This window comes from Procambarus clarkii, chromosome 51 (genome assembly GCF_040958095.1).
Source record: "Procambarus clarkii isolate CNS0578487 chromosome 51, FALCON_Pclarkii_2.0, whole genome shotgun sequence".
NCBI lineage: Eukaryota > Metazoa > Arthropoda > Malacostraca > Decapoda > Cambaridae > Procambarus > Procambarus clarkii.
In genome coordinates this window covers 8,729,857-8,742,680 of record NC_091200.1, presented here as the reverse complement: position 1 = coordinate 8,742,680, position 12,824 = coordinate 8,729,857, and the positions used below count along the sequence as shown (strand labels likewise).

The 12,824-nt window shown below is 44.0% G+C and overlaps 1 protein-coding gene across 3 annotated transcripts in view; it reads left to right on the top strand.

Annotated features, from left to right (window-relative positions):
• The window catches only part of LOC123774606 (limbic system-associated membrane protein), a 30,031-nt gene that overhangs the window by 7,171 nt on the left and 10,036 nt on the right, over positions 1–12,824 (top strand). For all 3 annotated transcript variants that reach the window (XM_045769057.2, XM_045769058.2, XM_069303942.1), the window contains exons 3-6: positions 6,413–6,459; positions 6,724–6,881; positions 7,113–7,270; positions 11,315–11,444. In XM_045769057.2, the coding sequence (XP_045625013.2) occupies positions 6,413–6,459; positions 6,724–6,881; positions 7,113–7,270; positions 11,315–11,444 (493 nt within the window). The remainder of the gene's footprint in view (positions 1–6,412; positions 6,460–6,723; positions 6,882–7,112; positions 7,271–11,314; positions 11,445–12,824) is intronic.

Below are 12,824 nucleotides of genomic sequence, written 5' to 3'. Positions count from 1 at the left end.
CTTGCGGTTTCCGAAGGAGTTTCCCGATAAATATGCTTAGTTTTGTGCTTGCATTGTATGCTCCCGGAACGTTTATAGCTTATTGTATTGTCTGTGATGTGGTTGTTTTGTTTGCCTAGTTTAGACCTTTGTGTTCATTGTTTTGTGTTTTGTTCATACTGTAATATGTTTTTCGTGTGTGTTAGCCTGTTATCTTCTGTGTTGTGTTTCTAATGGTGTTCTGGTTTTTTTTTGTTTTTTTTTTTGCCGGGTCCTGCGTGTTCCGGTATTTTTTTCACGTGTGTCTGGGTTGTGGTTGCCGTTTGTTTCACGGTTCCTGTGTGTTCCGGTCGAACGATCACGTGTTTCTGTGCTGTGTGTGCCGGGTGTTCCGTGGGTTGTGTGTGCATTTAAATTTCTTACTTTGTACCTTTGCTTATGAATGTTTATTTTTCGCCATTGTGTGGTTTTTATTGTATAACTTGGCGCGCCTCGTCTGGTTTGTGCAGTTTATTATTGTGTTTTCTAATGTATTTTGCTTGTTTCATGGGTTCTCATTTACGTTTTGCACTATGTAAATTGTCCACTGTTTTTTATTGTTCACGTATGTTCAGCTTTTGGTGTGTGATCTGTACTGTATTTGTTCTGTGTTGCTTGCCTGTCAATTGGCGACATGTTGTTGGGTGGTGTGTGCTGGTGTATTGAAATTGAAATTGAATTGAAATTGAAATAAGTTTATTGAGGTAAAATACACACAAAGGGATGAGGTAGCTCAAGCTATTCTCACCCCGTTCAGTACAACGTGTTAATATATACATAGACACACATCACAAATAAACATATTACCAAACATTCTGAGAGGTAAAAATATACATTTCCTCCCTCACAAGGAGTATGGTATCAGACGTACACACAAATACTTTTATGACCTAGGTATACTGTATAGACAATTTGCAAGACACCTGCAGATAATTCAAAAAAATATTACAATCTTGGTGCAAAATTCTTATATCTCTCAAGAATATCATCAACCTTTCCGTTGTGACACATCCAGGCTATTTGTTCAGGAACAGTCCTTATCTCAGTGTTTCTATATACACTAATCAACGGACAATCAAGAATATAATGGGCAAGGGTGTGAGACCTTAACATACCACATAGTTTACACTTCGTGTCATTATCATGAACATCTATCCCATATTCCCAGTAATATTTGTACCCAAGCCTGAGCCGCATGTACACAGAGTCACTCCAAGCATTTCTCCTTTTACCATAAGTGAAATGGGTGTTTTGACTCACATACATGTAGTGTTGCATGGTTTGACTACTCTCATACATTATCTCTCTCCTCTCCACTCCCGCCTGTGCCTGAATATTTCTGATTTTGCTTCTTATTTGTCTCATTGTGAATTCACATTCGATGTCAACTTGTGGTTTTGATGTGGCACGTTTGGCCAAGTCATCCGCCACCTCGTTGAGCACTATTCCAACATGAGATGGAATCCACATGAATTTCACACTATAACCTTTCAGCTGTATCTCAGTTATTCTTCTCTTACAGTCCTCCACTATAGACATGAAGACTGGGTTTCTACTGTTTAAGGACTCCAGTGCTCCTCGGCTATCGACAAATACAAAAACATTTTTGTCGTCATGACGTACTTCCTCCAAACACGCCAGAATGGCCTGCAGTTCAGCTTGTGTGGATGATATATAATTACTAAGCCGGAGTTCAATTATCCTGTCCACAGTCCCAAACTCCGTATAATCCCTTATTAGGACACCACACCCTGCCCTGCCATCCTCCGCCACCGACCCGTCGCAATATACATGTAAACTGTTGCCTCTTGGTAACCGAGATATCATGCTTCCATACAAACACCGTAATTGTCCCGGTTCATGATGAATCTTTTTCACCTTGAGGGGTACAATTTCGACGTCTATTTTCTGTACTTTCCAGGGAGCAGACATATTACACTTTCGAGAGGGTTTACAGCAGTCAAGTACGTCGTATTCCCTGAGGTCATGAGCTAATCCTCTCGTATAGCGAGTCTCCCTCAGTTTCCTGGAAGTGTGTACGTCACTCAAGCAGGTCTGGACGCTCTCAAACAGCTTATCCCCTCCTTTTCTCCGCATGAAACGAATAGATACTCTAGTGTTAATGTCACGGACTCTATCACACACACTCTGTAAATTTAATTCCATTCTCATTATTTCAATCATTGCATTTCTTTGACATCCAAGAATAATCCTCATAGCCTCGTTCTGTATCAGCTCTATTTTTTGAATTCTGCCTTGGCCTGTGTAAGACAATACGGGTGCTGCGTAGTCTATCAGGGATCGAACAGTGCTTATGTATAACATCCGCAAGATAGGTACACCAACACCTTTACCAGAAAAAGCCAGTGCTTTTAGAGGATGCAGACGGGCTTTACATAAGGTGCTGATATGATTTATTTCAGCATTTTTACTCTCACATGTGTATCCAACATACATGCCCAGATACTTGTACTTCTGTACACGGCTCAGTTCCACACCATTTAGAGTAAGTGTTATATTTCTTCGTTTCCTATACTCGTATTTGGTTTTATCTGCATTTATAACTAAGCCTAACTTGTGACAGGTTGTACCAAGTATGTGAAGAGCATCTTGAATTTTGTTCCCAGAAGTGCCTTGTATAAGAATGTCATCAGCATATATGATCGTCGTGACCCCTGGAGGATACATCTCTGATGCTAATCTGTTCATTAATACATTGAATAAGGTGGGACTTAATACTCCCCCTTGTGGGGTACCTAACTGAAACCTCCGTTCCTCAGACATGTATCCCTGGTAATACACCTGACCTTTTCTGCCTTGCAGGTAATCCCTTATCCAGTGTAGCAATCTCCCTGTTATTCCCAGATTGGCTAATTCGTATAAGATTACTTCCCCATTGGCTTTATCAAACGCTCCTTGTAGATCAACAAAAACTCTACAATTGTCATCCACATTAGACAAACACTTTAAGAGACAATCCGCAGTACTTTTGCCTTTGATAAAACCAAAGAGATTATTGGACATGTTATCACCTACAAGGTAGAGTAGCCTATTTAACAAAATCCTTTCCATCATTTTACAAAAGCAGGATATTAAGGAGACAGGTCTGTAGCCTCCGTTTGACTTAGGGATAGGAATGATGACAGCCTCTTTCCATTTTCTTGGTAACTTTCCCTCTCTATAACTCATATTAAACAAATCAAGTAAGGGATTAGGTTTCATACCGGCTAAATAATTAAGTATGTCATACGTTACTCCATCTTTTCCCGGAGCAGTGGAGCTGCCACTTTTTATAGCATCCAGTAGCTCATCGTGGGTTATCTCAGTGCATGCTATAGATCTTGTATTTAAGGCACATAAAGTTACTCCATTTCTAATATTTTCCCATGACTCAATGGTGACTCTCGTGTCTGCAGGTAAGGACTCCATACCAGCAGCACTTGCCCATTTATCTACTAACTCATTAGCAACTTTCCCTGGATCTGAGTGAGCAATGAATTTAGTCTTACAACCCCTGACTTTATTTACTGCTCTCCATATGTCTTTAAGGTTCTTAGTATTACCAATGGCCTGAGCAAAGTCTTGCCAGTATCTGTCCCGCGCCTCCTTCCTCACCTGACTGCATTCCCTAGCCACTTCCAACATTGTATTTTTCTCTTCATCCCTCATTCCATTTTTTAACCATGCTTTATGCGCACCCCGTAGCATTCTCTCCCATCCCTTGACTTGCTGATCATTGGAATATTTAAATTTCTTAGGTCCGTGCGTCTTGCTTCCCCTGCCCCCGTTATTTTCCCTCTGTACTAATTTCTCTATGTTCTCGACCATGTCCTCGTAAAAACTATCAACGCAGAGCGGCGTGTAATGTTGATACCAATCTCCCATATTTTGAATAAAATAATTTTTCATATCTTTCTTAATATTTAGCCTTTTCCTTTGGAAGTGGACTTGTTTTTTCCCCAGTGGTAATTCAACGTTCAAGGCAAAGTGGTCACTAAGTAGTTCCCGAACAACCCGAGCCTCCCCCATAATCCCCTGAGAGTTTAAAACGCAGGCATAGTCAAGCCGTCCTCCCCTGATGTGAGTTGGTTCATTGTTTCCCAATAGACAGGTATCTGGATGATCTTGTAGAAACTGTAACCACTTGACCCCATTAGTATTAATACTACCCACTGTCCCAAGGCTTGTGTGCCGAGCATTAAGGTCCCCAATGACCAGTGAAGGATTAGTATAAATGCAGTCAGGTAAATAGTTAGCGTCGAAGCAGTTCCTGGATACATACAAATTAACTACAATAAATTCCCCTTCCCTTAATGATAATTTAACACAGACACTCTCTATACCTTGCGTTTTTGATGGCGGTTCTACTAACTCTGCTGGTATGGAGTTCTTAACATAAATCGACGTGCCTCTGATGTTATTTGCGGCGAAGAGGTGAAACCCTTTATAGCCATTTAATTTCAATAATCCTTCATTCCTATCCCCTGTCTCCTGGAGAGCTACAACATCAATATCATTTCCCATCACATAACAATGAACATCTGTAACCCTGTTTCTCAAACCATTAACATTCCATGACAACACTTTCAGTCTAGGGTGATCCATTATTAATCAATTCATTGCCTAAGTCATCCCCAATAAGTTCACTAAATGATAGCCATACCTTGTATAACATCTCCCACCTCCTCCCAAGTTCACCAGTAAAAGCGACATTGCGATTCTCAAGAGATTTTTTCAGCCCTGAGATGTCCATTATTGGCCCAAATGATTCCTTCATTTTATGTGTAATTATAGGGTTCTTCCTTTCACTACGACTACCATCATTCACACACACTTCACTTTCCTTCATTTCATCACTCAATATTTCATTTTTGTCCTCAACCACTATATCCTGACTATCCTTCACCGTTTTGTGATTTTCCTTGACCTCCTGAACGTTTAATTTAGCCTCGATGGACTCGATTCTCTGCCCCAGATTTTGGAGGAACTCACCAACTTTTTTAAGTTCAGCCCACACTTCCTTGACCATATTATTATGACCCTCTCTCTGAGCCACAGTAGCCACTTCACTCACCGTTACACTGTCACTGCCGGAGTCCTGAGTGGTGGCGTGGCTGCTTGTTGCTGGAGCCTGCCTAAGTAAAGGTGACTCCTTTACCCACGCATTCGTCCGGTTCACTGGCACTGTTTGGGGCAGACTGTTTTGCTGTGCTCCCGGTGTCTGGGTAAGAGCTCTTGCTTGCTCTGTAACATTCACCGGCCGGAGAACAGCCATACTCGGCCTCTTGCTACACACAGCCGAGCTCGCATTGTGAACACCTCCACAGTTGCAGCATCTGGGAACTATTTTCTCACCCAGATTCAGTCTGTTTCTACACACAGTAGAGAGGTGAGACTTTCCGCAGAAACGACATCGTGGATCATTTTGACATCTCCAGGATTTATGCCCCCATCTGCAGCATTTCAGGCATATTATGGGCTCTTCCACATACTTTGCTACATGCCTGTAGCCAGCCCCGGTGATGAACACTTTTTCGGGTACGTCACCTCTCACTAGAGCCACCACCTGACTCCTAGCTTCACCTTTAATAAGGTGACGCTTGGCCCACACAAATCGTTGGTCGTCGAGTATAAACTCGGGGTCCAGAATCTGAGGGTATTTATAGATAATTACCTTCGTCAGCTTCTCGTTCCCCTCCGGTATTTCCATAAGAATTCCATCGTATCCTTGCTGGGTAAGATACTCCACTGCCTCCATAGAACCTACCGTTAAGTAAGGTCTGTTTACACCTTCCTTCAGCAGGGGCTCGAACTTGCGGTGTTCTCTTCCGAGTTTGACGGTCCACAGCAGCTTCTGATGATAGGCCAGCGTGCATGAGGCAGGGAAGAGAAGCCTCCATCTCCGCTGATCCTCACCTTCCTGACATCGTTCCGTCCGTTTGTCTGCATCAGTCTCGGCGTCGTTCTTCATTCTTTTATCGTTTCCGTTAAGTGTATTACTGTCCACACTACGCCTTGCATCCTGTCTTCTTCGTTTCTTCTTATTCCTTGTCAGAACTTCTTGAAACACGCCCTCCTCGTCTGACTGGCTGCTTTCAGAGTCCATGTTAATATCTCCGTGGGAAGTAGCCAGTTCTACTGGTGACTGAGTCTCCATCTCAGTACCCAGCATGGGGGGAGGGGGGGGGAAGGTGCGGAGCAGGTATCTTGACCCGACCGCGTCCCAGGTAAGACTGTGTGCTGGTGTAAGGTTTTTCTTTTGGTGCTTCGGTGCCTTAATGTTGTAATGCTTTCCTTGTCGTGTATTTGTTGTATAAATAAAATAGAAAAATAATTATACAATTCTATAATGGAGGAAATTTGAGCTAACTAATGTTTTACCTTGTTTACAAAGGTAACGTGGACCCGAGACAAGGTGGTCTTGACGGTGGACAGGCTCCGGTAAGTGCTCATAATCCATTGTTATCTTTAAGTTACAATTGACTAATATACTGTCCTGTCTCCCATTCACCCGCTATTCCACTTTCTACCCTTATCTTGCACCCGCTATTCCACTTTCTACCCTTATCTTGCACCCGCTATTCCACTTTCCACCCTTATCTTGCACCAGCTGTTCGCCTTCCCCCTTCAACTCTAAATGTTCAGTCATTTGAATACAGTTTTCGATATGATTAGTTTGATGATTAATTATCCTTTACCTTGCAGATATACGAGGGACGAGCGGGTGAGTGCTCTTCACGAGAGTGGGTCACGAGACCATGGCCTGCGCTTCGCCCGTGTCCAACCACGTGACTCTGGTGTCTTTAGGTGTCATGTTGACACACACCCCGAGCAAGTGGCTGAGGTCAAGCTCATAGTCATAGGTAAGGCCTTCAAATACCTGCCATTCATTTAAGCACATTATGTAATCCCAGTAAACTCGAGGAATGTTATAACAACCTCACTCAGCGATATCTACGAAAATGTATAATTATATATACTGAATATCCCCACTTCCCCTCTCGTTCCCACCAAGTATTATTTTCCTGTATATAAGTTTAACATGCTGGTGGTGCTGCATGTAATGATAGTAATAGGAATGATATGGATTACAGACGCTTACTCTGTGATCTTTGGATCGTCTGAGGTGTCGGTGGCTGAGGGAGCAACACTGTACCTGCTGTGTATGGTGCTGCAGGTCAGTGATGTACCGGAGTACATCCTCTGGTATCATAACACTAACGTTGTTGACTACTCCAGAAAGAGCATCTCGGTGAGTAATAATTACATTACTGTTCTCAACGTTATAAAACTCTCTTCAGTTGACATAAAAATAAGTAATGGTTAAGCGGATTAGATAAATATACGCCGCCTGTAATTTGATCTCGACAATTAAATATGAAATGTTTAATATTTGTCTGAACTAAAATATTTAAGTTTGCTTTTTACTGAATTTGCGAGAAGAGTAGACTGTAGGTACAATATTACTCGAGCAACAAACTAAGTCTTTAAGATAAGATGTATAACTGCTGTAGCAGTCTAGAAATAATGGGAGGTCAGAATTAGCATTACAGTTTAGATTGACCAAACCACACACTAGAATGTGAAGGGACGACGACGTTTCGGTCCGTCAATCGACTTAAGACGTTTCGGTCCAAGACGGACCGAAACGTCGTCGTCCCTTCACTTTCTAGTGTATGTTTTGGTCAACATATTTCAGCCATGTTATTGTGACTCCTCATCTGCATTACAGTTTAGAGTTTTAAAGATGTATGTATATAAGAGACTAAGCATGTTTAAATAAGGTATCTGGATAAGGAGTTCGTTATAGTTCTGACTGCTGATTTGTGCCGAATAATTTAGGGTCCGGATTTGTTTTATTGAATCACTGACACAGATAATGGTAGGCGAGAAGAGGATAAATGTGTCAATGGCATTGAGTAGGCGATTCCACGTCTGGCCGTCGGTGGGGACTGTCGTTGCCGCTGTGCGTTCCAGTTTTAGCCAGCCAGTGGTTGTGTGCGGTTGTTAATGGTCTCTGTTGCGGGTCTTTGTGGCTGTGCTGGCCTGTGGGATGGGGTTACCCCTTACACCGTGTCCAGCGAGCTTCGATGATTGTACTGGAATTCACTGGACAGGCGACTTACCCAGCGAAGGAAGTGATATTGATTGACCTCCTCCGGGTAGATGTGGCAGTGGTATGTGGAGTGCTGATTATCTCCAGTCACAGGGCGGTGGTAAAGTTCAGTTCACCGGTCTTCCGGGATTTTATCGACCACTATGACGGACACTCCTTCCAGCTGCCTGGGGATGTTGGATCCGTGACCATCTCGGATCGGAGCGGTACGTCCACGTATGTGGCCGTTCACGAAGCGGCGTTTGAGTTCCTGGAAGACCTTTTCCGGCGTTACTTTACCCAGTTTAGACGTGTGTTTTATGTTTGTATGAACGTCGTCTTCCCTTTCAGTGGAAGGGCATCCCGAGTGGGACCCGGACATTGACCATGCGCCTTAAGACCACTATTCCGTCTTCCGTCATTCTTATGGGTTTCTACACAAGGATATTCTATGTTGGCCAGCCCCGTACTTGCTTCCGTTGCGGGTTGGCACTCAGGCTGCAGGTTGCCGTGCTGGCGGTGTGGGCCATGTGACCCTCTTCTGGGAGAAGGATTTCTTCCCTCTGAAGGTCCAGGGGGCCTTCGTGTGTGTAACGACGAGGATGCTGTATCCGGGCCTTCGGATGGGCCGGTGGTGTCGCAGGTGTCTGCGGACCCCCTGCTTGGCGGTGAGGGTGTCGAGGCGGTGGTGCATGTGCTCCCTCCTCCGCCACCTCCTCTTCAGGCTGTCTTCCGTGGTAAGTGGCGCCAGGTACTGAAGGGTTGGGTGTGGTGCCTGTTCCACTTGGAACACCACTTGATATCACCACTTGGCGATATCATATTCTATATCAACTTTATTCTTTTGGCCTTCGTGGTCATCTCCCTCTCTTTCTCCGCAGCTTCCTCTCTCGTCGTTCCTTTCGGGTGCGCCTTGGTACCGCTCTCTGCCTCTTTTCAGCAATACGAAGGTGTGCCCCAGGGTAGTGTTCTGAGCACTACTCTTTCTGGTTGCCCTCAATGGTCTTCTTTCCTCTCTTCCTTCAGGTGTCTTCTCCGCTCTCTATGTCGATGATCTTACCCTTTGCTGTCAGGGTGATGATTCGCCTTTCCTTCAGCGCCGGCTTCAACTTGCAATTGATGCCGTGTCGTCTTGGGCCACCGATCATGGCTTCAAGTTCTCTACTTCTAAGACTTGTGCCATGACTTTTACGCGGAAACGGGTCGTTCTTCGTCCCCCTTTGTCACTTTATGGTCATCCCCTTGAGTACAAAGATTCCGCGAAGCTTTTGGGGTTGTTCCTTGACACTCGTTTGTCTTGGTCTCCCCATATCTCTTACCTCCGTGTTGAGTGCTCTAAGACCCTTACCCTCCTTCGGGTCTTGTCCCATACTTCTTGGGGGGGGGGGGGCAGATAGGCGCACTCTCCTTGCTTTACATTCCTCTCTCGTCCTGTCTAAGCTCGATTATGGTTGCCCTGCTTACTCGTCTGCTTCTCCTACTCTTCGCCGTCTTGATGCTTTGCACCATACTGGGTTGCGCCTCAGTTCTGGTGCCTTTCATTCGACTCCCGTCCTCAGCTTGTATGTTGACACTGGCTTCCTGTCTCTCCAGGACCGCCGTGATCGCTACTGTCTTCGCTATCTTGGGCGGTCCTTACAACATCCTTCCTCTCGCCTCTGTCGTGCTTTAACTTTTACCCCTCCTGCGGTTCCTGTTCCTCTTCACCACCTCCCTCTTTCTGTCCGGTTATCTCGCCTACAGGATTCTCTTTCCGTTCATATTTCTAATGTTTCTCCTCGTGTTGTTCCTTCTTTGCCCCCGTGGAGAGTCCCTCTTCCGCGGTTTTGTACTTCCTTGACTCGTATCACTAAAGCTTTTACCCCTCCTACGGTTCTAAAACGCCTTTTCCTTGAGCACTTTTCTTCTCACTGCCGCTCCATTTCTGTCTTCACCGATGGGTCTAAGTCTGCGGACGGTGTTGGCTACTCTGTTGTTTTTCCTGATCGCACTTATATGTGTCGCTTACCTCCGGAGACTAGCATCTTTACAGCGGAGCTTTATGCTATTCTCTATGCTCTTCGTCTCCTGCTTTCTCGTTGTCAGTCTTCCTTTGTAGTTGTTGTTGAATCTCGTAGTGCCCTCATGGCTCTCGGGTCCTTTAATCCGGTTCATCCAGTAGTTGTCGAGATCCAGCATTGGCTGTTTCTTGTTCACAGTAAATTTAAGTCAGTTGAGTTTTGCTGGGTTCCCAGCCATATTGGTGTCTTTAAATGCTGCGTGCGGATGCTGCCACCAAGGAAGCTGTCCGCTCTTGTCCCGTCTCTCGTAAAGGTATTCCATATTCCGACTTTTACCCGGTTATCCATTCCTCCGTCCTTACCCGTTGGCAGGCTTCTTGGTCGTCTGTTACTGGTAACAAACTACGTACTCTTAAATGTTGTTTCCTCGTGGCCGTCCTCCTACCACCGTAACTGGCGGGCGATGGGAAACGGCTCTGGCGAGGTTGCATATTGGCCATACTCGCTTAACCCATGGTCACTTGATGGAGCGCCGCCCTGCTCCTTATTGTCCTAGTTGCATTGTCCCTCTTACGGTCGTGCATGTCCTTCTTGAATGTCCTGACTTCCAGGACGAGCGTATGTCTTGCTTTCCGACCGCCCCTCGCGGTCACCTGTCCCTCAATAGAATCCTTGGTGACTCGGATACTTTTGATATCGTTTGCCTTATGCGTTTTTGTTCTCGTATTGGCATCCTTGGTGATATTTAGCGCCCTCTGATTATTCTGCGCATTTGATGGTGCTACATAACCTTCCCGGTTTGGTGCCTTCTTTTGATAATTACTTACTTACGGGATATTCATGTCTGTGCCACCTTTTGGGTGGCTTAATCTTTATAAATCAATCGTAGTGAATTAGCCGAGACCTGACGTTCCCAGACACTTCACATAATCTCTGGTAACATTATTTCGTTCATGAGGCATCCCTCCCAAGCAGGGCACAACAGGTACCTCCACTTTCCACCCTTATATGTCCCTTCTCTCTTCCAAGGTCCAAATAAGTCCCTAAAACTGTCCTTACAGTTTAGCCCTTTAATTGAACCAAACGTCTGCACTTTTTAATATTAATTTTACATGATAGCAGTCCAGGTTGTAAAAAAGTATTTATATCAGTCATTTTGAGATTGACTTTAAAGATTTTTAATTGTTAATTTGTTAATCAGGTAAAGACAGATGAAGAGACCAGATCAAGTGAGCTACAAGTCCGGAACATCAATCATACTGACGCAGGAAATTACACCTGTGAACCTTCCAATGCCACACCAGCCTTTGTTTCAATTGCAGTATTTAAGGGTAAGTGTTTCATTTACAGTATTTAAGGAGTGAGTTTTAAGTTGTTAATCCCTTGATTGTGTGTTGACATAATAATTAAAAGTCCCAGTTGTTTTTAGTTACAAATGGCAAGATGGACAACCCAGCTGATTTTCTTCTCATTGTGGAGTGATTGTGCGCACACTCTGCTATGGTGGTATGTCACTCACACGACCAGTGACGCTGCCTAATAATAAACTTGCCCTCCGGGGCAAAATTTAACATTTTAAATAGATTTACGGTTCAAAGAAATAAATACCATTCTACATTACATTTGAAACCTTGCGTGTTTTTTTAAGGTGAAATGTCGCAAGGATTTTCCATGAATTGGTTAAAACACTATCTTGGTTTAACAGCCGTATACCGTGAGTGGGCATGCACTGTCCACTATACCGTGGGGGGTTGGCATGGTGTACGTTTGTTTGAAAGATTCAGCATTGCACAAATAATTTGCCTTTGGATTTTTTTTATTTAACTTGGACATTCTGCTCTTTAACTCGGGAATTCCATTTATAGGCTCCTAATATTATCTAACTGAGGTTTTTGCTTTGTTTCTTGTGACCTAGTTCAAACCTTGGAGTGTTAGAACTTTTCAAAACTTCGTAGTAAGAATTAATTTTCAGTTTTGTGTTGGATGCATAGCAAGAGTTGCATTTTATTGCACTTTATGAAGAATCTACCTCATCACCTCAAATATTTATCGTGAACTCAATTGTACACTCAGATTTATTTTAAAATAAGCAATATTATTAATTTTTATAACGCGTAATCCTTATAATGAAATGCAGCCGTCTTCGTATCGTCCACTCTCCTTCCCCGCCTGAGACTGTGGAGTCTGTTGCACACTATTGTGACAGACAGGTGTGCCAAAAGCATTAATGTAAACGTGGTTTCTCTCCCTCTTCCTTCCCAGCGGATAAGGTTGTCTGTCCTTCCATCCTCCTCTGTCTTTGTTCCTGCACTATCTTCGTAGCGGTATCAGCGGACCTCCCTATGGAATTTCCCCGTAGTCGTTGCTTCTACCTCTGATGCTGCCCCCTATTCCAGTACACATTGTCGTCTGCCCTTACTCAGCCCCCACTCCCTCGACCCAACACCACCACCTGTCGTTTCGCGTATGACCCTTACCACCTTCTGAACATAACTCATTGGTGGATTTACTATACCAACCAACTCAGACCTACCCTAGTAGCCTAGTACCCAATTTGAATCGTTGCTCTAGATTTTTCTTTTCTTTAATTTCTTTTCTTTAATTTCTTTTCTTATTTCTGTTTTTCCCATTCTTCAATGGGATTTACATGGGTTTTTATTAAGTCTGTAATAAACCTTGCGTGTATTATCTCGGTTTTCGCCTCTTTGTAC